Source organism: Lactuca serriola, chromosome 5 (assembly GCF_051521515.1).
Source record: "Lactuca serriola cultivar US96UC23 chromosome 5, Lser_US96UC23_V15, whole genome shotgun sequence".
Lineage (NCBI taxonomy): Eukaryota > Viridiplantae > Streptophyta > Magnoliopsida > Asterales > Asteraceae > Lactuca > Lactuca serriola.
The window spans coordinates 78,884,328-78,912,000 of record NC_136412.1 but is presented as its reverse complement, the minus strand read 5'-3'; the positions used below and the strand labels follow the sequence as shown (position 1 = coordinate 78,912,000).

The window sequence follows — 27,673 nt, the reverse complement described above, 5'->3', positions numbered from 1 at the left end:
CACTCACCTGGTCAGACGATGCTCGGACAACACTATAGCTCTAAGAGTAGTATTCTTTGGTGAAACCGGGATCACTTCGCACACCGGGCTTCTCGCGGGCAGAGCTTCGGTTCGAAAACTCTTTTCTTCTCGGGATCTTCGGGCTTCGGGACTTGCTTCGGGTATCGGGGTTGATACCGGGGCTTCGGGGGTACTTCTTTGCATGTAAATCGATGCAATACAAGTGAGCATTGAGAGAATGAGCAACCAAACTCGGCTGGTGTAACATCCGGATTCTCAGGTATATGATTTTAATTATTTATTTTTGGAGTTTGTGGAGGAACTCGGTGAGTTGGTGCCAAGACTCGCCGAGTATGGTCGCGGATGTTCATCCGGGTTCACGTCCGGACTCGGCGAGTCCACGCTGTTTAATGAAACCCTAATCCCCCGGGTTTGGGGCTTATTTAAGGGAACTTATAGCCTCCCATTGCGGATACCAGTCCCTTGAGAGAACCCTAAGTGAGCCAAATTGTTGTGAGGAAGAATAAGTCTCATTTGATCTTTGTACCTTTGGTTTAGCAAGAAGAAGGTGATCAAGAGCAAGAGAAGGTGTGATTCTAGCAGTTCCAGAGTTCAGAGACTTCATTTTTGAGGTAATCGTTCGAACCTTCTCCAGTTTTGGTGTTGATCCTTAAAAATAGGGTTTTCTAACCCCTTTTGAGGATGGTTATGTGGAGCAATTGGTCCCTCATCGAGTTTGTGCCTTGGTTCTGGACTCAAAGAGGTCCAGAGACCTAAACCCTTGGAGGTTTATGAGTCATTTTAGAAGTCATGAGCTTGGGATGACATTTTTGGGGTTAAATCACCATTTTGGGCCATTTCTACGTTATATGTGTGTCAAGGTCCAAACTTTACGTGATTATCAGGCTTAGGGAGGCCGGATCTATGATTGTATGGGACAGATCTGACCTCAGAAGTTGTTTTGAGTTTGTGCATGGCATGAACTCGCCGAGTCTCAAGAACAGACCCGACGAGTAGTATGAAGGTTGCCCGTTAATCACTCAGTGAGTAGACTTGCCGAGTTGGGGGATGACTCAGTGAGTCAGAAGGGGATTAGAGGACTAGAGTACAAGGCTGTACTCGCCGAGTTGTTCTTGAGACTCGGCGAGTTGAGTCGGGGTGGCCCCGCGATTCATGCTTGGTGTGACTCGTCGAGCATAGGGAGGGACTCGACGTACCAAGCGGGACAAAGAGTTAGTGGACATGTGTGTACTCGCCGAGTCTCCAAAGTGCACTCGGCAAGTTGGGTAAAAGTTTGACCGTTGACTTTCGTTGACTTTTATGGTTTGGTCAACAATGGGTATTTGAGTCAAGAGGGGGGGGGGGGGTAAATAGTCTTTTACCCTTCTGAGGGTGCCAATAGAGGGTCGAGTTTAGTCTCGAGAATTGTATTTATGAGAGTATTTACTTTATGTGAATAGGCGGAGGCTAGGCTATATTTCTACCGAGTCAGAGATTTATCGAGACGCCTGAGGTGAGTCTTCTCACTATACTTTACCTAGTGTGGTAGCAGAGTTATGTGACAGAGTGATTTAGAGTTATATGCAAGTGTATTTGAATGCTATTTATGTGTTGTGATTTATTGTGATATGTGATGTGCATGATTCAGAGTCACAGAGTTAGGACCTTCGGGTCCATAGAGTTAGGGCTAGAGGGCCCACAGAGAGTTGGGGCTGAAGGGCCCACTAAGACATATTGACCTAATGGTCGACAGAGTTATAGCCTCGAGTGGCTATTATGTGTTAGAGTGGTATTTTTGGGGAACTCACTAAGCATTTATGCTTACAGTGTTATGTGTTAAGTGTTTCAGGTACCAATGATGATCGCGGGAAGGCGCCGACATGATCCGTACACACGCACGTGGGAGTTTATATATTTGATCTTGGGGTTTTGTACTAATACAATATTGATACAATGTTACTTTTATGAATGTGAATGATATTCTATGAGTTTTTCAAAGTGAAAAATTGTTCAAATTTTTACGATGTTACAAGTTGGTATCAGAGCCTTGGTTTGAGGGATTCGGATACATCTTCGGGCGTATCTGAACTCAAACTGGGGATTTGAGGAATTTTTTAATAATAAAACAACATTTTTGAAAAAGAATAAAAAGAGTTTTGAGACAAATAGAGCAGAGCCGTGTGTACGATCAGCCAATGCCCGAACGGTGATTTCCCAAAATACCCTCATAATAAGTGATTATCAGATATGTTATGTTATTCTATATGATGAATTTCGATATGCATGCTAGAGTAGACTAGGTATTCTTATTAGGACTAGAGTGGCCTGATGTATGATGCCTTAGTCTAGGGGTTTTGCTGCTAGTGATGCTTAAGAGTGTTTAGATAGCAGCGAGGTGCTTATTAGAGATTTGCTACTGAGTAGCACATGATAGAGAGAGTAGAGTACTTGGGATTTGGGGCTCAAGGAGGAGGAATTGGGATGAATGCTGATGCGGTATGGACGGTAGTATTTGGCCCGTACTACTGAAGATACCGGGTTGGTGCGCAGTCCAAGTAAGAATCCTTAGGGCACTAAGAAACAAGTAGGGTGGAGTTATCGAGTGTGATTATACTCGAAGGGGTCTCTAATATTCTTATGTTGTATTTCAGAAGGAGACCATGGTTGGGACATGCCACACACCAGAGAGTAGTAGCACGAGCGAGGCTGAGATCCGTAGGATAATTCAGGAGGAGGTGGCTGCGGCCATCAAGGTAGAGATACCAGAGATGTTCGGATCTATCAAGACCACTCTGATTGAGACATTTGAAGAGAGATACGCTACTCTTTCTGAGGCTGCTGTTGCTGCAGCCACTGCAGCTATAGCTGCGACGAGACCGCAGGGTGGTGATGCGTTGCTGTTCCGGGAATTCAGCAACACGAAACCACCAGAGTTCGATGGGACCCAGGACCCAATTACAGCGATGAGATGGATATCAAACATTAAGGGGTGTTTCTTTACCTGCTCATCCCCTGAGCATTTGAGAGTTCGGTTTGCACTGAACCAGCTTCGCTTGGGAGCAAAGGACTGGTGGAAGTTTGTGACAACACACTACACGCCTGCTGAGCTTGCTGCAGCAACCTGGGAGAGGTTCAATGCGATGTTCTGAGATGAGTACGTTCCCTAGGTGGAGAGGGAGCGATTGGCACAGGAGTTTTTGACCCTCAAGCAGGGTACTAAGTCGGTTACAGCGATTACTCGGAAGTTCCATGAGAGGGCGATGTTCTGCCCAGAGCACGTGTCCTCCGAGCAGGCATGTATGAGCCAGTATTTGAGTGTGTTGAGGAGGGATATACGATAGTTCGTGGTGAACTCATCGTACCGAACTCATCGTACCGAACATTTGCTGAGCTCTAGGCAAATGCCCGGAAGAGGGAAATAGAGTTGGAGACCCAAGCTAGGGAGGAGGCTGAGTCTCAGGGAAAGGATCGGCGGCCGGCTCAGTCTCAGCCGGCAGCCAAGCAGGCCAAACCCGCTGATTCGAGATCTGGGAACCAGAAGGGCCGCACCTGTGGCAAGTGCGACTAGAGCCACGATGGGATATGTAGAGCAGGGTCTTGCTACAAGTGTGGCAAGGAGGGGCACATGGCCAAGGATTGCCCCAAGGGTTTTTCAGTCTGTTTGCATTGCAAGCAGACTGGACACCGGAAGGCATAGTGTCCACAGTTGCGAGGGTCAACGCAGGGAGCATCTCCGGGATCGGCCCTTGCTACGGTGAGAGCTACAGATGTTCGGCCTGCGAAGGTCGAGGCACCGAAGGCACGCGGAAGAGCCTTCCAGTTGACTGCGGAGGAGGTCCGCGCAACACCCGATGTCATGGCCGGTATGTACTCTTTCATGTATTCTTTTGTATATTGAGATATTGGGCTTATATTATGTTATGCGTAGGTACTTTCCTTGTGAATTCTGTACCTACTCTAGTGCTATTTGACTCGGGTGCGAGTCGATCTTTTTTATCGTTGGCCTTTAGCCGACACATCTGTATTAGTCGAGAGGCGTTGAGTCGACCTCTGATAGTTTCCATAGCAGATGAGAGAGCGGTGTATACCACCGAGGTAATTTGAGGTTGTGTACTTGAGATTTTCGGGGTGGAGTTTTCGATAGATTTGGTCCCTATTACGATGGGGGATGTCTATGTCATCGTGGGCATGGACTAGTTGAGCCATTTTGGAGCGATCATCAACTACGAACGACAGCTGGTGACCATGCGAGACCCTAGTGGGGGAGTTCTTACGATGTACGGCGAGGGTACACGTTCCGGTTCAACATTTTGCTCAGCCGCCAGGGCGAGGCAGAGTCTTCAGCAGGGATGTAAGGGATACATAGCGTATGTGATGGACGCGAGGGTGGAGTCAGAGAGACCGAGGTCTGTAGGAGAGGTTCCGATAGTGCGTGAGTTCCCGGATGTATTCCCGGAGGAGTTGCCGGGCGTACCTCCCGAGAGACAGGTGGAGTTCAGTATCGATTTGGTTCTGGGGGCCACACCTATCACCAAGGCGCCCTATCGCCTTGCACCTCCAGAGAAGCAGGAGCTACTGGGAAAGGGGTTTATTCGGCCGAGTAGTTCGCCTTGGGGAGCTCCTATCCTTTTTGTCAAGAAAAAGGATGGTTCACACCGGATGTGCATTGATTACCGGGAGTTGAACAAATTGACAGTCAAGAACCATTACCCATTGCCGATGATTGACGATTTGTTCGATCAGTTGTAGGGAGCATCTTGGTTCTCCAAGATCGATTTGAAGTCTGGATATCATCAGGTAAGGGTGCGAGATGAGAATATCCAGAAGACAGCGTTCAAGACTCGTTACGGGCATTACGAGTTCGTGGTGATGCCTTTCGGGCTCACCAATGCACCAGCGGTGTTCATGGATCTCATGAACAGGGTGTGTAGACCGATGTTGGATCGCTCGGTGATCGTATTCATTGACGACATTTTTGTGTATTCGAGATCTAGAGAGCAGCATGAGGAGCATCTGAGAGAGATCCTATGGGTCTTGAGATCGGAGAGGCTTTATGCCAAATTCTCCAAGTGTGATTTTTGGTTACGAGAAGTCCAGTTTCTAGGACATCTCGTTAACCAGAAAGGGATATTGGTCGACCCGGCCAATATTGAGGCGGTGATGAGTTGGGAGGTGCCGAGGTCACCCACGGAGATCAGGAGTTTTCTAGGACTGGCAGGCTATTATCGGAGATGCATCAGGGATTTTTCCAAGATCGCCGTGCCACTCACTAAGTTGACCCGGAAGGGTGTAGCTTTTGCTTGGGGTCCAGAGCAGCAGGCCTCCTCCAAGACACTTCGCCAGAGACTATGCGAAGCCCCGGTGTTAGCCCTTCCGGAGGGAATGGAGGATTTTGTGGTATATTGTGATGCGTCGATATCAGGGTTGGGAGCAGTGCTTATGCAGAGAGGCCATGTGATAGCATATGCATCGACGCAGCTGAAGTCTCATGAGGCGAGGTATCCTACCCATGATTTAGAGTTGGGGGCAGTAGTGTTCGCCCTCAAGATCTGGCGTCACTATCTATATGGGGTCCGGTGTACCATATACATGGATCACAAGAGCCTGAAGTACTTGATGAATCAACCCAACCTGAATATGCGATAGAGGAGATGGCTGGATGTGGTAAATGATTATGATTGCGAGATCTTGTATCACCCGGGGAAAGCCAACGTGGTAGCTGATGCCTTGAGTCGTAGGGCGGAGAGTGTTCCGATGCGTGACATTTGTATGAGATTGACAGTGATGACTCCGGTTTTGGACACCATTCGAGGAGCTCAGGCTGAGGTCGTGAGACCAGAAAACCAGAAGAGAGAGCGGGTTATCGGGCAAGTATCAGAGTTTGTTACCGATAACCGGGGGCTTATGACGTTTCAAGGTCGGATTTGGATACTGCATGTGGGCGGAACGCGTACCATTTTGATGGAAGAGGCTCATCGATCAAAGTTCTCGATCCATCTGGGGGCCACTAAGATGTATTTGGACCTGAAAAGGGAGTATTGGTGGCCCTGTATGAAGAGGGACGTTGCATGGTTCGTGGAGAGGTGCCTAACCTGTCGCAGGGTTAAGGCCGAGCACCAGAGACTGCACGGCAAGTTGCAACCGTTAGAGATTCCCGAGTGGAAGTGGGAACAAATTGCCATGGACTTTATCACCAAATTGCCGAGGACTGCGAGGGGCGTCGATGCAATTTGGGTGATTGTAGACCGGTTGACGAAGAGCGCTCATTTCCACGCTATTAGCGAGAGCTCTTCCGCAGAGAAGTTAGCAGAAATGTATGTGAGGGAAGTGGTATCACAGCATGGAGTGCCAATCTCGATTGTCTCGGACCGAGATGTGCGTTTCACTTCTAGATTCTGGAAGAAATTCCATGAGGAATTGGGTAGTAGACTTCATTTTAGTACCGCATACCACCCCCAGACTGACAGACAGAGCGAGCGGACGATTCAGACGCTCGAGGATATGCTCCGGGCATACGTGTTGGATTTCAGCGGGAGTTGGGACACGTATTTGCCCTTGGCGGAGTTTTCCTACAACAACAACCATCATTCGAGCATTGGTATGCCACCTTTTGAGCTGTTGTATGGGAGGAGGCGTCGGACCCCCATTTGCTGGGGAGAAGTAGGGCAGCGTGTGATGGGTAGTACAGAGATCGTGCTTCAGACGAATGAGCAGATACAACAGGTCAGGCAGAGGTTATTGACCGCTTAGAGCCGTCAGAAGAGTTATGCGGACAGGCGCTGGTCCGAGCTCGAGTTCCAGGTCGGCGACTTCGTTCTCCTGAAGGTCTCTCCTTGGAAAGGAGTGATCCGATTCAGGAAGAGGGGAAATTTGGGGCCCCGATATATTGGTCCTTTCAGGGTGATCGCAAGGGTAGGTAGGGTAGCCTACCGGTTGGAGCTACCTGCAGAGTTGGGTTAGATTCATGACACCTTTCATGTGTCGCAACTGAGAAAGTGTATAGTCGACGAGTCGGCGGTGGTACCACTAGAGGATATTCAGGTGGATGTGGGCCTGAACTACGTTGAGAGACCAGTGGCGATTCGAGATCGAAAGATCAAGGTTCTGAGGAAAAAGGAAGTGCCTCTGGTGCAGGTCCAGTGGCAGCATCGGAAAGGGTCAGAGCTTACTTGGGAGCCGGAGCATGAGATGAGTGAGCAGCATCCGAAGTTGTTTTCAGAGTGAGACTTCGAGGGAAAAGTCTGATTCTAGTGGGGGAGAATTGTAACATCTGGATTCTCAGGTAGATTATTTTAATAATTTATTTTTGGAGTTTGTGGAGGAACTCGACGAGTTGGTGCCAAGACTCGCCGAGTATGGTCGCGGATGTCCATCCGGTGTCACGTCCAGACTCGGCGAGTCCATCCGTGGACTCGGCGAGTCCACGCTGTTTAATGAAACCCTAATCCCCCGGGTTTGGGGCCTATTTAAGGGCACTTATAGCCTCCCATTGTGGCTACCAGTCCCTTGAGAGAACCCTAAGTGAGCCAAATCGTTGTGAGGAAGAAGAAGTCTCATTTGATCTTTGTACCTTTGGTTTAGCAAGAAGAAGGTGATCAAGAGCAAGAGGAGGTGTGATTCTAGCAGTTCCAGAGTTCAGAGACTTCATTTTTGAGGTAATAGTTCGAACCTTCTCTAGTTTTGGTGTTGATCCTTAGAAATAGGGTTTTATAACCCCTTTTGAGGATGGTTATGTGGAGCAACTGGTCTCTCATCGAGTTTGTGCCTTGGTTCTGGACTCAAAGAGGTCCAGAGACCTAAACCCTTGGAGCTTTATGAGTCATTTTGGAAGTCATGAGCTTGGGATGACATTTTTGGGGCTAAATCACCATTTTGGGCCATTTCTACGTTATATGTGTGTCAAGGTCCGAACTTTACGTGATTATCAGGCTTAGGGAGGTCGGATCTATGATTGTATGGGACAGATCTGACCTCAGAAGTTGTTTTGAGTTTGTGCATGGCATGAACTCGCCGAGTCTCAAGAACAGACTCGGCGAGTAGTATGAAGGTTGCCCGTTAATCACTCAGTGAGTAGACTTGCCGAGTTGGGGGATGACTCAGTGAGTCAGAAGGGGATTAGAGGACCAGAGTACAAGGCTGTACTCGCCGAGTTATTCTTGAGATACGGCGAGTTGAGTTGGGGTGGCCCCGCGATTCATGCCTGGTGTGACTCGTCGAGTATAGGGAGAGACTCGACGTACCAAGCGGGACAAAGAGTTAGTGGACATGTGTGTACTCGCCGAGTCTCCGGAGTGCAATCGGCGAGTTGGGTCAAAGTTTGACCGTTGACTTTTAGGGTTTGGTCAATAATGGGGTATTTAAGTCAAGAGGGGGTGAAATAGTCTTTTACCCTTCTGAAGGTGCCAATAGAGGGTCGAGTCTAGTCTCGAGAATTATATTTATGAGAGTATTTACTTTATGTGAATAGGCAGAGGTTAGGCCATATTTCTACCAAGTCAGAGATTTATCGAGACGCCTGAGGTGAGTCTTCTCACTATACTTTACCTAGTGTGGTAGCAGAGTTATGTGACAAAGTGATTTAGAGTTATATGTCAGTGTATTTGTATGTTATTTATGTGTTGTGATTTATTGTGATATGTGATGTGCATGATTCAGAGTCACAAAGTTAGGACCTTCGGGTCCATAGAGTTAGGGCCAGAGGGCCCACAGAGAGTTGGGGCTGAAGGGCCCACTGAGACACATTGACCTAATGGTCGACAAAGTTACAGCCTCGAGTGGCTATTATGTGTTAGAGTGGTATTTTTGGGGAACTCACTAAGCATTTATGCTTATAGTGTTATGTGTTATGTGTTTCAGGTACCAGTGATGATCGCGGGAAGGCGCCGGCATGATCCGTACACACGCACGTGGGAGTTTATATATTTGATCTTAGGGTTTTGTACTAATACAATATTGATACAATGTTACTTTTATGAATGTGAATGATATTCTATGAGTTTTTCAAAGTGAAATATTGTTCAAATTTTTACGGTGTTACAGCTGGCCCTTCAAATCTATTTATAGGGCAAAATCTGCCCTTGCCACGTCGTGTCACCTTTTTCCATGTAGTGGGCTTGGTCGTCACTGCATGCATCATCGCAAGTTGCATCTGGGGGACTCCCGGAGGTGTCAGAAGACTAGCCACGTCGTGGCACTGCTTGCCACGTCGTGGTATCTGACAGTTTTGGGGTTTCACGCCCCGAACTTCAAAAATTCATAACTTTCGCATACGAACTCCGTTTTTGACGTTCTTTATATCGACGCGAAGGTGAGATTATGCTCTACAACTCTCGCTTAGACTCCATTGGCTAATTTTGACTTTATTTTTAATATATTATAATTATATTACTTATATATTATTTTTAGTAGGCCGGGACACGAAAATTCCGGTATAAACTCATAACTCCTTCGTCTGACGTCCGTTTTCGTCGTCTTTCCGTCGTTGCACTACTATTGATGAGATCTTCAATTCTCATTTAGATTGTTTTGGATAAATATCGCTCTAACGTAAATTCACTATTTACGTCGCGCTGTGTCCTGCCGGTTCTGTCGCAAAACTTCGACAGGTCATAGCTTCTTCGTTATAACTCGGATTTTGACGTTATTTATATATTTAGAAACCTCGTAACATAAACTACATCTTATTTAAGATTACTCCTTCTAAATAATCTTTCACAAAAAAGTCATTTTTGATGCTTATCGTCTCTAAATTGACTAGCCCTGATCTATGGGCGTTACAATTATCTGCCCCTTAGGATGATTACGTCCCGGAATCATCAACGAAATAGGATTCGTATACCGACTCCATAAGTTATCTCTCCATCCTAAGTAATAACCTTGATGCTCAATCCTACATCTGCTCTTCGTACTATGTTGGACTTTCAATCATAACCTTCGAGTTACAAAATAAATCCTTTTTGAGGACTCCTTCTTCTTCTTAGGATAAGTACATTCCCTTATCTATTGTAACAGACCGATGGGTCGTGTCCTGATGACCTCTCATCCTAGTCGGACTCAATTTGATATGACCACTAGGGTCGGAATAACAATCATCACATTAGTCATTACCGAAACAATGGTAATGACATACTTGAATAAAACGAGACCAATCACTAGTTTCTTGGTAACCTTGTGACTTTCCCTGATCCAAGTGCGAGTCATGTGCTTCCGGTAGCATAGATATCTACTACCATTCACACCTACTCATACTCGTCCCAAGTATTGTCTCGCAGTCCCCAAGTCCTAAAATCACAAAGCAACTTAACACATACGAATGTGTCCAAATAATCATAAAAAATTTCCTAGACTCTACTAGGACTTCTTCCATGTGTATCTCCAGTCATCAATCTTGCTTCACCTTGGTTGGTGGTGGAAAGTTCATCCGATGGGACAACTTCAGGAATAATACCAATTGTTCCATCATTCTGCCAATCAAAGGTGTACTTTAGACGCACCGTACTCCTCTAAACGTTCCGTTATTTTATCAGACATAAACTAAAGGCAAGACACCACTCTTACGGTATCTTCCGATAGGTGTCATTCACTATCATACGCCTTTTATTTCCTCCATTTACTCAATTCTCTACGATTCTTGACCATAACATTTTGTACACCCAAGCAGACATTCGGTGTACCAAGCGAGAATTTTTTGAAGATAAGAAAGTTTTAATTACGATAAACATATAAATCTCCTTATCACTCCGAAACGTTTACATGCTAGTTATAATATCGTAGTCATACGCTTAGAATCCTACACACATAAGGTTTCCAAATCCGGTCGGTAACAGACCATAGACCCGAACAAAGAATAGCATCAATATAGCTATTACACAAAACATTTAGCACATAAAGCATTTTAGGCATCATTCCTAAAATAAACTAGTGCTTGTGTCAATTTAGGTGGACTACCTACCTTATTTTAGACACACTCAACTCACAATCATTGCTTAGCATTCTAAGTTTAAGTCTAGAAGTTTCCTACAAATTCCTAGTTCGCTTAAACTATTGCTCTAATAGCAACCGTGACATCCCCAATTTCACGGCCAGAAAAGACCGATTTTTGTTTATGCTTTGTTTTATGAAATCAGAGTAAATCCTTTTGATTAAAAGATTTGTAGAATTTGTTCCCAAAACAAAATATGATAAAATTTTTCAAAACGTTTCTCAAAGAGAATGTATTTTCATTAAATAATAAAACATCGGGATGTCATGTTTCGATACAGACCAAAAGCATAAACAATATAAAATAGAACTTACAACAGTTAATTGTAACTACTGATCTATAATCCAAAATCTCTCGTCAAGTCCACCAATTTATACTCTTGTGCCATTACCTGTAATGCAATGAAAACTGGGTGGGTCTGGCATGGGAGCCTGGTGAGCATATAGGGTTTTCAACCCACAATAATACATTTATTATATGCAATTATTAAACAACCAACCCAAATACTCATTCCTATTATCTCCTTCATTTCTTAAAGATTTACCCTAACAATCAACTATCCGTTATCCATTTATTCCTTAGGATTGACCTAAGGAATTGACACAAAGTCCACCACTGCCAAGGTCCACAAATTACGACTAGTAAACACTTAGTTCAAAATACTTAACAAACACCAAGTTCTATCACTCCTAGTGAACAATTAATTCAAAACATCTGGTGAATACTTAGTTCTAAAACACTTAGTGAACACACTCAGTTCAACAACACCAAGTGAACACATCTAGTTCAAAAATACTTAATGAACACATTGAGTCCAAAAATACCAAGTGAACACATAGAGTTCGGAAATACCTAAAGAGCACATTGAGTTCAAACACCAAGTGAACACATAGAGTTCAAATACCTAATGAACACATTGAGTTCAATCACCAAGTGAACACATAGAGTTCAAAAATACCTAATGAACACATTGAGTTCAAAAATACTTGTTATTTCGTCTCACATCAACTATTTCATCTACCCATGTTCTACTCAACATATTTGTAGATGCAAACACATATACAATTTAAATCTTTTAAAACATGTATAAAACATTATTTCAACAACTATCTCAAGTAAATGAACAATGTATAAACACCTAGCACGTACTTCATAGCAAATACTTCATATCTATGCGGTAGAAGAAAGTGAATATACATTCACACATATAACAACAAAATATACACAGAACCCGTATTTCGTATAAAATACTTCGTATTTATGCGTTAGAAGCAAGTAACCACACACTCACACCTATAAACAACAATATATATATATATATATATATATATATATATATATATATATATATATATACACATAGCACGTATTTTATAAAATACTTCATATCTATGTGTAAGATGAAAGTGACTATACGCTCACCTGGTTAGACGATGCTCGGACAACACTACAGCTCTAAGAGTAGTATTCTTTGGTGAAACTGGGATCACTTCGTACACCGGGCTTCTCGCGAGCAGAGCTTCGGCTCGAAAACTCTTTTCTTCTCGGGATCTTCGGGCTTCGGGACTTGCTTCGGGTATCAGGGTTGATACCGGGGCTTCGGGGGTACTTCTTTGCACATAAATCGATGCAATACTGGTGATAGATGAGAGAATGAGCAACCAAACTCAGCTGGCCCTTCAAATCTATTTATAGGGCAAAATCTGCCCTTGCCACGTCGTGGCACCTTTTTCCACGCCGTGGGCTTGGTCGTCACTGCATGTGTCATAGCAAGTTGCATCTGGGGGACTCCTGGAGGTGTCAGAAGACTAGCCACGTCATGGCACTGCTTGCCACGTCGTGGTATCTGACAATTTTGGGGTTTCGCGCCCCGAACTTCAGAAATTCATAACTTTCGCATACGAAGTCCGTTTTCGACGTTCTTTATACTGACGTGAAGGTGAGATTATGCTCTACAACGCTCGTTTAGACTCCATTGGCTAATTTTGACTTTATTTTTGATATATTATAATTATATTACTTATATATTATTTTTAGTAGGCCGGGACAGGAAAATTCCGCTATAAACTCATAACTCCTTCGTCTAACGTCCGTTTTCGTCCGTCTTTCCGTCGTTGCACTATTATAGATGAGATCTTCAATTCTCATTTAGATTGTTTTGGATAAATATCGCTCTAACGTAAATTCACTATTTACGTCGCGCTGTGTTGTGCAGGTTCTCTTGCGAAACTTCGACAGGTCATAACTTCTTCGTTATAACTCGGATTTTGACGTTCTTTATATATTTAGAAACCTCGTAACATAAACTACATCTTAGTTAGGATTAATCCTTCTAAATACTCTTTCCCAAAAAAGTCATTTTTGATGCTTATCGTCTCTAAATTGACTAGCCCTGATCTACGGGCGTTACACTTATCTCCCCCTTAGGATGATTACGTCCCGGAATCATCAACGAAATAGGATTTGTATACTGACTCCATAAGTTATCTCTCCATCCTAAGTAATAACCTTGATGCTCAATCCTGCATCTGCTCTTCGTACTATGTTGGACTTTCAATCATAACCTTCGAGTTACAAAATAAATCCTTTTTGAGGACTCCTTCTTCTTCTTAGGATAAGTACATTCCCTTATCTATTGTAACAGACCGATGGGTCGTGTCCTGATGACCTCTCATCGTAGTCGGACTCAATTTGATATGACCACTAGGGTCGGAATAACAATCATCACATTAGTCATTACCGAAACAATGGTAACGACATACTTGAATAAAACGAGACCAATCACTAGCTTCTTGGTAACCTTGTGACTTTCCCTGATCCAAGTACGAGTCCTGTGCTTCCGGTAGCATAGATATCTACTACCATTCACACCTACTCATACTCGTCCCAAGTATTGTCTCCCAGTCCCCAAGTCCTAATGTCACAAAGCAACTTAACACATATGAATGTGTCCAAATAATCATAAAAAATTTCTTAGACTCTACTAGGACTTCTTCCATGCGTATCTCCAGTCATCAATCTTGCTTCACCTTGGTTGGTGGTGGAAAGTTCATCCGATGGGACAACTTCAGGAATAACACCAATTGTTCCATCATTCCGCCAATCAAAGGTGTACTTTAGACGCACCGTACTCCTCTAAACGTTCCGTTATTTTATCAGACATAAACTAAAGGCAAGACACCACTCTTACGGTATCTTCCGATAGGTGTCATTCACTATCATAAGCCTTTCATTTCCTCCATTTACTCAATTCTCTACGAGTCTTGACCATAACATTTTGTACACCCAAGCAGACATTCGGTGTACCAAGCGAGAATTTTTTAAGATAAGAAAGTTTTAATTACGATAAACGTATAAATCTGCTTATCACTTCGAAACGTTTACATGCTAGTTCTAATATCGTAGTCGTACGCTTAGAATCCTACACACATAAGGTTTCCAGATCCGGTTACTTACAGACCATAGACCCGAACAAATAATAGCATCAATATAGTTATTACACAAAACATTTAGCACATAAAGCATTTTAGGCATCATTCCTAAAATAAACTAATGCTTGTGTCAATTTAGGTGGACTACCTAACATATTTTAGACACACTCAACTCACAATCATCGCTTAGCATTCTAAGTTTAAGTCTTGAAGTTTCCTACAAATTCCTAGTTCGCTTAAACTATTGCTCTGATACCAACTGTGACATCCCCAATTTCACGGCCAGAAAAGACCGATTTTTGTTTATGCTTTGTTTTATAAAATCAGAGTAAATCCTTTGTATTAAAAGATTTGCGGAATTTGTTCCCAAAACAAAATATGATAAAATTTATCAAAACATTTCTCAAAGAGAATGTATTTTCATTAAATAATAAAACATCGGGATGTCATGTTCCGATACAGACCAAAAGCATAAACAATATAAAATAGACCTTACAACAGTTAATTGTAACTACTGATCTATAATCCAAAATCTCTTCTCAAGTCCACCAATTTATACTCTTGTCCCATTACCTGTAATGCAAAGAAAACTGAGTGGGTCAGGCTTGGGAGTCTGGTGAGCATATAGGGTTTTCAACCCACAATAATACATTTATTATATTCAATTATCAAACAATCAACCCAAATACTCATTCCCATTATCTCCTTTATTTCTTAAATATTTACCCTAAGAATCAACTATCCTCTATCCATTTATTCCTAAGGATTGACCTAAGGAATTGACACAAAGTCCACCACTGCCAAGGTGCACAAATTACGACTGGTAAACACTTAGTTCAAAATACTTAACAAACACCTAGTTCTAACACTCCTAGTGAACAATTAATTCAAAACATCTGGTGAATACTTAGTTCTAAAACACTTAGTGAACACACTCAGTTCAACAACACCAAGTGAACACATCTAGTTCAAAAATACTTACTGAACACATTGAGTCCAAAAATACCAAGTGAACACATAGAGTTCGGAAATACCTAATGAACACATTGAGTTCAAACACCAAGTGAGCACATAGAGTTCAAAAATACCTAATGAACACATTGAGTTCAATCACCAAGTGAACACATAGAGTTCAAAAATACCTAATGAACACATTGAGTTCAAAACTACTTATTATTTCGTCTCACATCAACTATTTCATCTACCCATGTTCTACCCAAGATATTTGTAGATGCAAACACATATACAGTTTAAATCTTTTAAAACATGTATAAAACATTATTTCAACATCTATCTCAAGTAAACGAACAATGTATAAACACCTAGCACGTACTTCACAGCAAATACTTAATATCTATGCGGTAGAAGAAAGTGAATATACATTCACACATATAACAAAAAAATATACACATATAACGTATTTCGTATAAAATACTTCGTATTTATGCGTTAGAAGAAAGTAACCACACACCCACACCTATAAACAACAATATATATACATATAGCACGTATTTTATAAAATACTTCATATCTTACGTGTAAGATGAAAGTGACTATACGCTCACCTGGTTAGACGATGCTTGGACAACACTACAGCTCTAAGAGTAGTATTCTTTGGTGAAACCGGGATCACTTCGCACACTGGGCTTCTCGCGGGTAGAGCTTCGGCTCGAAAACTCTTTTCTTCTCGGGATCTTCGGGCTTGGGGACTTGCTTCGGTTATCGGGGTTGATACCGGGGCTTAGGGGTACTTCTTTGCACGTAAATCGATGCAATACAGGTGAGAGATGAGAGAATGAGCAACAAAACTCAGCTGGCCCTTCAAATCTATTTATAGGTCAAAATCTGCCCTTGCCACATCGTGGCATCTTTTTCCACGTAGTGGGCTTGGTCATCACTGCATGCGTCATCGCAAATTGCATCTGGGGGACTCCCGGAGGTGTCAAAAGACTAGCCACATCGTGGCACTGCTTGCCACGTCGTAGTATCTGACAGTTTTGGGGTTTCGCGCCCCAAACTTCAGAAATTCATAACTTTCGTATACGAACTCCGTTTTCGACGTTCTTTATATCGACGCGAAGGTGAGATTATGCTCTACAACTCTCGCTTAGACTCCATTGGCTAATTTTGAATTTATTTATAATATATTATAATTAAGTTACTTATATATTATTTTTAATAGGCCGGGACAGGAAAATTCCGCTATAAACTCATAACTCCTTCCTCTGACGTCCGTTTTCGTCCGTCTTTCCGTCGTTGCACTACTATCGATGAGATCTTGAATTATCGTTTAGATTGTTTTGGATAAATATCGCTCTAACGTAAATTCACTATTTACGTCGCGCTGTGTCGTGCCGGTTCTGTCGCGAAACTTCGACAGGTCATAACTTCTTCGTTATAACTCGGATTTTGACGTTCTTTATATATTTAGAAACCTCGTAACATAAACTAAATCTTAGTTAAGATTACTCCTTCTAAATAATCTTTTCCATAAAAGTCATTTTTGATGCTTATCGTCTCTAAATTGACTAGCCCTTATCTACGGACATTACATGAGAGCAACAAATATCATATCACAATGTTCTTCATTCACGCCAGATTTGACTTTGAGGTGGCCATTGAAATGATTGAACTTGATTCTTTGTATCTTTACCTTTGACTTTGAGTTCTTCAATCTTCTTTTTGTATGTCTTGACATTTCTTCTATTAAGTGCTTGAACTTTGACTTGGGTATCAAATATGACAGTCCGTACCCTTCTTTTCTTTTTGACTGTATGGATCTGATATAAAACTCTTTGTTACAGCAAAAATAACGCGTGTCAACAAATAGGTCCGTGTTCCGTGTGTCCAGACTTGTCAACCAAGGTTCTTGGTAAACATTCAAAAGCATTTAGTTATGAACTTGTTTTATCCCAACTCACGCAGTGTTTTCGGTATACAATTATTTTTATTTTTTTTACAGTCGGCGTCTAAGATCCCGGTAATTTGCAAGCCATAGTTCTGAGAACTATTAATGAACTTACCACTACCGATCTGGCCGCTTCGGTGTTTCATTTCCCATCTTTATATAGCTATCAAATGTAAGAATTTCCTCATATGATGACTTTTTTTGATTTTTTTTCTTTTTTTGTTTTTTTCTCTATATATGTAGAAGATAAACTAAAAATAAAAATGTTTTTTTTTATAAATGCAGAAAAATAAAAACATAAACATAAAATATTTTTGGATTTTTTCTCAAATTTTTTAATGCAAATACAATGCAAAAATAAAATGCAAATGAAATTTGAAAATTTTAACTAAAAAACTGAAAAATTATTAAATATTTTAACTTAAAATGCAAATTTTCAAACTAACCCCCTCCCCGATCCTAAAATGACGCATTGTCATAAATGCTCAGAGAGGAATGAACAACTCATATAACATATAAAAGCAAAAGGTTGCAGCTAGGAAAGAATGTACCAGATAAGTTTGCAGAAAATTCTAATTTGGACAATGATGTTGGAGGAAAATTTGATTTTTAGAGACTCTAGATAATATCCTCTGATTTCCCCAAGATTGACTGGAACCACGACCATCTCTTTATTGAATGCAAAAAAAATAAACCTCGCGGGTTGCCTCCTGGAAAGCCACCCTTGTTTTTTTAAAGTAGTTTGCTCAACTTTCCCCAACTAGATTATCAACTGGTATGGTTGAGACTTCTCTTCAGCCTAACTCTTTTCTTTCTCACTCCAGATCCGTTTAGATGTGGAGTCAACAACCTTCAAAAACCTCGGACAAAGTATTGCTTGTACCTAAAAAATTAACAGAACTTAGCCAAAGAACTACTTGTACCCAAAAAATTAACAAAAATATTATCAGAAGTAATTTCATCTACATTTATTTTAAATTAACCACATCCCCATCAAACTCTACTAAAAGTGTGCCATTAAAAAAATTAATTTTAGTTTTTGTAGTTTTCACGAATGACCTTCCTAAAATTATTGAATTTTTACTAAAAAAATGTACACATTGCCCATGTCCAAGATGTAAAAATCAGCGGGAAAAATTAATTCATTCACTTGAACAGGAGCATCCTCCAATACACATTTTTGGATTGTACTATTGAGTGATCAACCAACTGAATGATGGTCCTGGTCTTTTGTAAAGTTCCTAGTTTTAATATTCCAAAAAACATAAAATGGGAGGACATTAACTAAAGCACCGAAGTCTAGCATGACTTTTGGAAAAGTAAGGTTTCCCAATTTACAAGGAATCGAGAAAATTCTTGGATCCTTGCGCTTTGGAGGTAAACCTTTTTGCAAAATCGCAAAAATGTTTTCGCAAACTTTCGTTTATTTTTAGCTTTTTCTTAGAAACAAATAAGTCTTTTAAAAATTTAGCATAACGAGGAACTTGTTTAATAACATCTAAAAGTGGGATATTTACCTCCACCTTATGAAAGGTGTCCATGATCTCCTCATCCTCTCGCTCGTGTTTTGTGCTCTTCAGTCTAGACGGGAATGGCAACATCTGCTTGTACTATTTCAGAACTGGCTTGGGTTGCTTGGGAGTCCCTTTTTCCACCTTTTTTCAACTTCTTTCTTACCCAAAACTTCTTCAATTTCTTTTTTAGGTTTAGATATACTTAGGCTTTCATAACTCTTCCCAATTCTCAAGGAAATTGCACTCACGATATGCTTTGGTTTGTGTTCAGTCTAAGCATGTAGTTTTCCTTAAGACTCTATGCAACGTCTGGATCCTGTTATGTATTTTAAATCATATTATTCATTTTTGCAAAGGGAATCGACGAGTTGTTCATCCAACTCGGTGAGTTGGGTCATGGTTCCCCAACCTTTTCTGTTACTGAGCAAACTCATCGAGTCTAGGAGATGACTTAGTGAGTTGGCCATGGTTTTTGGGTTTTGAAGATTGAAGAACTCGACGAGTTCAAGGAGGAACTCGATGAATTGTGAGTGAAATGTCCCGACTCAGTTATGAGGAGGAACTCGACGAGTTCATGAAAGAACTTGACGAGCTGGATCGAGGTTTCCAGGGTTTTATGGATCATGGAACTCGACGAGTAGACATACCAACTCGGCGAGTTGTGTAAACTAGGATGTTGAATTTGAATTTGACCATTGACCAAAGTTGACCCTTAGAAGGGTTATCAGTATGAAAAGGGTAATTAAAGGAAATGATTATGTGTAGGAGTCATAGAGGGGTTGATTTCAGAGTAGGAGCTTTTGTAGCTATTTCCTAGTTATCGAGGTGAGTTACCTTCCAGTAGAAGTGGTTCGAAGGCACCAATCCTGACCCACTAGTAGTTGATTATAGTTGAGATGATTGTCTTTGTGATAATTGTATGGTATGCCACTATCTGTTATGCTTTATGTGCTAGTATGCTATGATATTATGTGGTAGTGGTAGGATGGGTAGGTTAGACCCCATAGCCGGTTGAGATAAACTAGAGGGTAGGTCGGATACCCATATATGTCTTACAGTATGCTATGCTATGTTATTATGTGGTAGTGGTAAGGGTGAAATAGTCCTCATAACTGGTTGAAATAAACTGAAGGGTAGGTCGGACACCCAGATATGCCTAGCAGGGTAGGTTGAGCACCCAGATATGCTTGACAGGGGTAGGTCAGGCACCCCCGGTATGCCTAACAAAGGTATGTTGAGCACCCGGATATGCTCAGCAGGGTAGGCCGGGCACCCAGATATACCTGACCGTATGTTTATTGTATGGTATGTGGTATGATGGGGGAACTCGCTAAGCTTTGTGCTTAAGGTTTTCAGTTTTGGTTTTAGGTACTTCTTCCTTGAAGGAAAAGGAGCTTGCATGACTGCAGCGCATCACTCCAATATTTTCCGCACCATGATGTTCTTGGGATTTGTACTCTGACATTATTATGGCTTGTTTTGAGACATATAACTTATGGGTTTTTATGATATGAGATAACTTAATGATGTTTTCAATAATCTGTTTTATGAATTATTAAACTAAAAATGAAATTTTTGGTCTTGGATTTTGGGATGTTACAAGTTGGTGTCAGAGCCTTGGTTTGAGGGATTCTGGCACACCTTCGGGGGTGTCTGGACTCAAATCGAGGGATTGAAAGATTTTTTACAAGAAAATAGTTTTTCTAAAAATAAAAAATTAAAATAAAGAGTTTTGAGAAAGAACAAGGTGTGTGATGCGTGCAATCGGCCGAGTTCAATTAAGGTTTCCCTAAGATACCCATACATGTTATGTTATGATATGATATGATTATGAGAACTGCATGCTAGATTAGAGCTAAGGATCTAGAAATATGCCTTATATGCCTGTTGTATGTGCTTGTTGAGCTGCATGATAGTACTGACTAGTCAAAGATAATATAGCCTGATTAGGATATGTTTGGTTTGGGTTACTCAATGCCCGAATGCTGCGTGCTTTGTGCTTTTAGGAGTCCTAGTTATCTTTAATTAAATAGTAAACGAATACATTAAGTTAAATATTGAAAGGATTTAATAATTTCAGAACGTTAGGTATAGCCCTATTTCATAACTATTGTCTGAGTCCAACCGTTGTAGGGTAGGACCTCTCATTCGAAGAATTATCTGATCTTAGTGATATGTAATGGTATTTGTGAGCTAGTTAGGTAAGGGTGGCAAGGATTTCTTATGCAGCTGATGGCGGAGAGTAGGTTAGAGAGTTACCCTAGGTTAAGCCTAGGATGAGATTAGTGAAGTGAGTAGTAGTAGTGAAAGGGACTTCATGAAGTCAAAGCAATCCTTAAGGAAAGTACGGATAGATGTAGAAGGTAGTATGGGCCCGTACTACTAAAAGCATAGGATCCGTACTTGAGTCAAGGAGGGTTGAGATAGAACTAGGGAACTTGGAGAGTGTGTGAGACCTCTCAAGATTATGTATGACCCTGACAATTATGTGTTTTGTTTCAGAATGGTGGTCACAAATCACAGAGCAGGAGGTTCAGGGTCTAGGTCAGTTTTAGGTTCAGGTTCGGTTGCTTATAGCTTCATTTTATTTACTTATTTTTATAGTTTTTTTAGCGCATTCCATTCGCATTTTAGTTAATTTCCATGCATATTTTCCTTTTTTTTTTAATTTTTATGACCATTGCGGGTACTTTTTAGTTTCTTGAGCATTATTGCAGATTTTAAGGAAACTAGAGGAGCGGGAGTGTGCAGGATCTTTTGGATGGCGTTTGGACTTGAAGAGCAATGGGGATATCATGCTTGATGGCTTTGGAGGTGATCAAGGGAGTAGGCTTGTCGATTGCTTGAAGGCGCAGAAGTGTTGAACATTAAATTTGAAAGGGCGCGGGAAAATTCTTGAGTGTGCAAGATCGATGTTTAAGAGTTTGCGGAAGTTTTGAGTGATGTGGAAAGACAAATTGGACTTTAATTGAAGAAATATTGAAGAAAAATGGGCTAGGAGCTGATTGGATTCGAGCTGGGCCAATGGATTAGCTGTTGGGGCCCAAGACTTGATGAAGCCCAAAATTACCCGTCAAAGCCCGCGGCCCGCGTAAGATTCTCCGTGGCCCGCGTGGATTCCTGACAAGGGAAATTTCGGGATTTTGCTAAGAGCTCTATATTGGGAAGGTGGGTGTGCCTCTTTAGCCTTATCTTGAAGGTCCGAGTTTGACTTGTTCTCTCTGGAGTTTGGAGTGCTTTTGAAGGCCAAGAACACCTCAAGAACATCTTGATTTCACCTCTTGATTATTGTAAAATGTTTGGTACAATTTCCTCTAACTTTGTTTCTTTGAGTTTAGTCATGCTTGGCTAAACTAATCTTGGTTGACTTTTTGTTGAATCCTTTGAATTTTTGTTGAATGTTGAAGAATCCATGAACTTGTTCTTAAATCTTTATGGAAATGTTTTGTGTTTTATCATATTATCACTACTAGTCTGTTTTTATTCATGAGTTTAAATGTGTTTGTGGTGATTAGTTGGCTAATTTCTTGATTAAGTAAAGGATCCTCAAATTAGCAAGCAACAAATGATTTTTGTGTTGTTTTTGCTTCACACAATCATAAAAACATTTTCTCCAACATGGTAGTGAAAGAAATTGACTCCTCTTGGATTTGGTGACTTTTTGGTTCTTAATGCTAGTTGACTTTCACGAATTACATGCTATTTGGAATTAGTGACTTTGACTAAGGAAATTGTTATGAGCTTCTCTAGCCATTTCAACAATTAAGAAAAGTCTAGGTAATCTCAAGCTCCTTGGATTAATATAACCAAATTGGGGATTTAAATCAAAGTATTGCACCATTGGATTCTAATGATATGTTCATCAAAAGTCAAAGTGAGGAAACTTTAAGTCAACCATCTCTCCTTTATTGATTTTACATCAAACTCTTATTTTTGTTGCATTTGACTATTTAAATCATAGTTAATTCTAGTTTGTTTCAAGTATTTCAAAACACCAAAACCCCCCATTTTATTTTTATTGTCATTTTACAAATATTTTTACAAAGAGATTTTTCATTGAGTTATAAATTGAACCAATCTCCGTGGACTCGATCCCTTTACCACTATACACTATTTTAGTGTGTAATATTTAGGGTTATTATTTGTGTTGGCCTCGACAACCACCAAATTTTTGGTGCCGTTGCCGGGGATTGGTTTATTTTTAATCAATTTGTTTCTCTATGCCCATATCTCAGCGTACAGGTGACTTGATTTACAATCCAGAAATCGAAAAAGAAGCAAGGCATTTGGCGAAGGAAAAGCGAATTGAACGTGGTCAAACTTCTAATCCTCACGGGGATCCGGAGGTTGAACCCGCTTCATTAAGTGATATAGAACCCGATTCTAGTCCCGACCCTCGCCAAGAAATTCCCGAAACACCACCCCTACAACAAATCCACCCATTGTTGAACCAATTGCAATGGCGGACGGATGAGAAGTTCCCGAAAGAACTTTGAGGCAAATGATGGAGACCGATGTTACACAAACTCCAACCGGTATCAATTACCCGGTTTTGGAAGGAGGCTCGGAGTTGAAGTCAAGTTTAGTCCATCACCTACCAACTTTTCATGGATTGGAGAATGAAGACCCTCATAAGCATTTGAAGATGTTCCACATTATTTGCACTAGCATGAAGCCACAAGGGTCAACCGATGACCAAATCAAGCTAAGGGCATTCCCCTTTTCATTGGCCGATAGAGCAAAAGATTGGTTATTCTATCTTCCACCGGGGTCGATCAACTCATGGACCGACATGGCAAGAGCTTTCCTTGATAAATTCTATCCTGCCTCAAGAGTCTCAAGTCTTAGAAATGAGATTTGTGGAATCCGCCAAGGTCAAAATGAGACTTTCCATGATTATTGGGAGAGGTTCAACAACTTGTGCTATAGTTTCCCACAACACCAAATTCCGGAACAACTCCTCATTCAACACTTCTATGAGGGATTGTTGCCAATGGAGAGAAGACTAGTTGATGCCTCAAGTGGTGGAGATGTCTTTAGTAAAACTCCACAACAAACAAGTCAACTTTTCAACACCATAGCCGCAAATTCACAACATTTTGGCCCTCGCCAAGACATGAAGAGAGACACACAACACAAAGTCAATGAAGTGGGAACATCAAATCTTGAGTCTCAAATAAATGATCTAACCTCTGTTGTCCAAAAGCTAGCCATGGGACAAACTCCACAAGTGATGGTTTGTGGAATATGTGCAACAATGGGACATCCTACGGATATGTGTCCCATCCTTCAAGAAGATGCAGAACATGTGAATGCCATGGGAGAGTTCCAAAACTACCACAACAAACCATCCGGTTACCAAAATGCATATAATTCAAGTTGGAAGCCAAATCCCAACATGAGCTACAACCCAAGACCATTGCCTCAAAATGCATTAGTTAGACCGTCTTATTCACCACCACAACCTCAATACCAACATCAGCAACCACACTATCAACCCAAATTGCACCCTCCACATCATCATCAACAACCTCCTCAGTCTCAACCAAGTAGCTCCGGAATGTCTCTTGAAGACATTGTCAAATCTCTAGCCACTAGTACCCAACAATTCCAAAAAGAGACAAGGACTAGTATCTCCAAACTTGAAGCACAAATGGGAGATATAGTTACGTCTATAAGCAAGTTGGAATCCCATGGTAAACTTCCTTCTCAAACCGAAAAGAACCCAAATGTCAATGTGGTGACCTTGAGAAGTGGCAAACAAGCCAGAGAAAGTAGTTCAAAGAAGAAGCCAAGGGAAGAAGAGGAAGAAATAGAGATCATTCCCATTGAAGAACCTATAATCAAGAATGATGCACAAGTCGGAGTTCCAAAGAAGACTACCCCTCTAGTAACACCAATAGCCAGTCAACCACCGTTCCCCTCCAGACTTGCAACTTCAAAGAAGAATATGGAGGAGAAAGAGATTTTGGACACCTTCCAAAAGGTGGAAGTAAACATCCCTCTACTTGATGCAATCAAGCAAATTCCGAGATATGCAAAGTTCTTGAAAGAACTTTGCACCAACAAGAGGAAGTTGAAGGGAAATGAGAAAATTTTGATGAATGAAAACACATCCGCGTTTTTACAAAGGAAACTTCCACCCAAATGCAAAGATCCCGGAATGTTCACGGTTCCTTGCAAGATTGGAGATGTCACTTTAAGTAGTGCTATGCTTTATCTTGGTGTCTCTATCAATGTCATGCCCTATTCGGTGTATGAATCATTGAATGTCGGACCCTTAAGTGAAACCGGTGTCATAATCTCTCTTGCGGATAAATCAAGTGTCTTTCCTAGAGGTGTTTTGGAAGACGTCCCAGTGGAAGTGAACCAACTGGTCTTCCCGACGGATTTCTATGTGATTGATCTAGATGAGCAAGTGTCCTCCAAATCAGATCTAATCTTGCTTGGGAGACTGTTTTTGAAGACAGCTAGGACGAAGATCGATGTGTATGCGGGAAGTTTGACAATGGAGTTTGATGATGAAACAATAAGTTTTAATATTTATGATGCCATGATATATCCTAGTGATGTTTCATCTTTATACTTTGTTGATGTTGTCGAGCCAATTACTCAAGAATTGTTTGAGTTATCTAACGGTGATATGTTGGAGATGATTTTAAGCAATGGGTTCGATTGTGGGAAGCTAGCCGAGCAATTAAAACTTTATTCTTTGGATCCGGAAGTCGAGAAGTTGGTAAATAAAATGGAGATGAAGAAATCCACAAGATTAGATGTCAAGCAAGTTGAATTGCCCCCAACTCATACAAAATTGCCTCCATCCCTTGTTCAACCACCCGAATTGGAATTGAAGGTCTTACCTCAACACTTGAAGTATGCCTATTTGGGAAAGAATGAAACCCTTCCAGTTATCATTTCGACTCACTTAACCGAATTTGAAGAAGAACAACTCGTCAAGGTGTTGAAGGAGCATAAAGAAGCCATGGGTTGGACGATTGTGGATATCAAGGGATTGAGTCCCTCCACTTGTATGCACAAGATCTTAATGGAGGATGAATGCAAGCCGAGATGGGACGCACAAAGAAGGTTGAATCCGCCAATGATGGAAGTGGTCAAGAAAGAGATTTTGAAGCTCCTAGATGCGGGGATGATATATCCAATCTCGGATAGCAAGTGGGTGAGCCCGGTACAAGTCGTTACAAAGAAGACGGGAATCACGGTGGTCGAAAACAACAAAGGTATGATGGTCCCCACCCGTGTGCAAAACAGGTGGAGAGTATGTATTGACTACCGCAAACTTAATGCAAGCACACGAAAAGATCATTTTCCATTGTCTTTCATCGACCAAATGCTAGAAAGGTTGGCGGGGAAATCCCATTATTGTTGTCTAAACGGGTATTCCGGTTTTCACCAAATCCCGGTGGCACCGGAAGACCAAGAAAAGACGACATTTACATGTCCATTTGGTACTTTTGCATACCGAAGAATGCAATTTGGATTGTGTAACGCCCCGGCCATGTTCCAACGTTGTATGGTTAGTATCTTTTCAGAATACGTTGAAAACATAATTGAGGTTTTTATGGACGATTTCACGGTATATGGCAACTCCTTTCAAGAGTGTTTGCCAATCTCACCAAAATTTTAAAAAGATGCATTGAAATAAATTTGGTTCTAAATTTTGAAAAATGTCATTTCATGGTGAGTCAAGGTCTCATTTTGGGTCACATTGTGTCTAAAAAAGGAATTGAGGTAGATAAGGCCAAAATTCATGTTATCCAAAGCTTACCTTACCCGACTTGTGTTCGGGAAGTTCGTTCTTTTTTGGGCCATGCAGGTTTCTACCGAAGGTTCATCAAAGATTTTTCAAAGATAACAAGACCAATGTGCCAACTCTTGCAAAAGGAGGTTGATTTCGAGTTCAATGAGGCGTGTAAAGAAGCTTTCGACAAGCTCAAAGAGTTGCTTACATCCGCTCCCATCATGCAAGCATCAAATTGGGATCTCCCCTTTGAGATCATGTGTGATGCAAGCAACTATGCGATAGGCGCCGTTTTGGGTCAAAAGATTGGGAGGGCCTCCCACGTGATCTATTATGCATCAAGGACACTAGACAATGCTCAAAGCAACTACTCTACCACAGAGAAGGAGCTATTGGCCATAGTGTTTGCTTTGGAGAAGTTTCGGCAATATCTACTTGGCACCAAAGTCATAGTGTATTCGGATCATGCGGCTCTCAAGTACTTGATGACAAAGAAAGATGCAAAGCCAAGACTCATCCGGTGGATCCTACTGTTACAAGAATTTGATTTGGAAATCCGGGACAAGAGCGGATGCGAGAACCTCGTGGCCGATCATCTAAGCCGGATCACTTCAAATGAAACTCCTCTCCCGCTGCGGGACGAGTTTCCGGATGAGCATCTATTTTCCCTTACTCAATCTATTCCTTGGTATGCCGATATCGTTAACTTTTTGTTCACAAAAATGTATCCCGACACATTCACACGTGCTCAAAAGGAGAAGCTCAAAAGTGATGCAAAATACTATGTGTGGGATGAGCCTTATTTGTGGAAACATTGTCCCGATCAAATCATTAGGCGATGTGTATCCCAATAAGAGCATTAATCTATTTTGCAATTCTGTCATGAATTTGCTTGTGGGGAACACTTCGGACCTAGCCGAACCTTGAGAAAGGTTCTTGAATGTGGACTATTTTGGCCAACCATGTCATGCGACTGCTACTTGTTTTGCAAAAGTTGTGAACGGTGTCAAATGATGGGAATCATTTCGCAAAAGAACCAAATGCCCCAAAATCCAATCCTTGTTTGTGAAAATTTTGATG

The 27,673-nt window shown here is 41.5% G+C and overlaps 1 protein-coding gene across 1 annotated transcript; it reads left to right on the top strand.

The window, feature by feature from the left end:
- The first annotated feature begins 24,784 nt into the window (after positions 1–24,784).
- LOC145049622 (uncharacterized) lies at positions 24,785–27,447 on the top strand. Its single transcript, XM_078998006.1, has 2 exons — positions 24,785–26,072; positions 26,879–27,447. The coding sequence occupies exons 1-2, from the start codon at positions 24,785–24,787 to the stop codon at positions 27,445–27,447; spliced, it is 1,857 nt and encodes a 618-aa protein (XP_078854132.1).
- Positions 27,448–27,673: the final 226 nt, after the last annotated feature.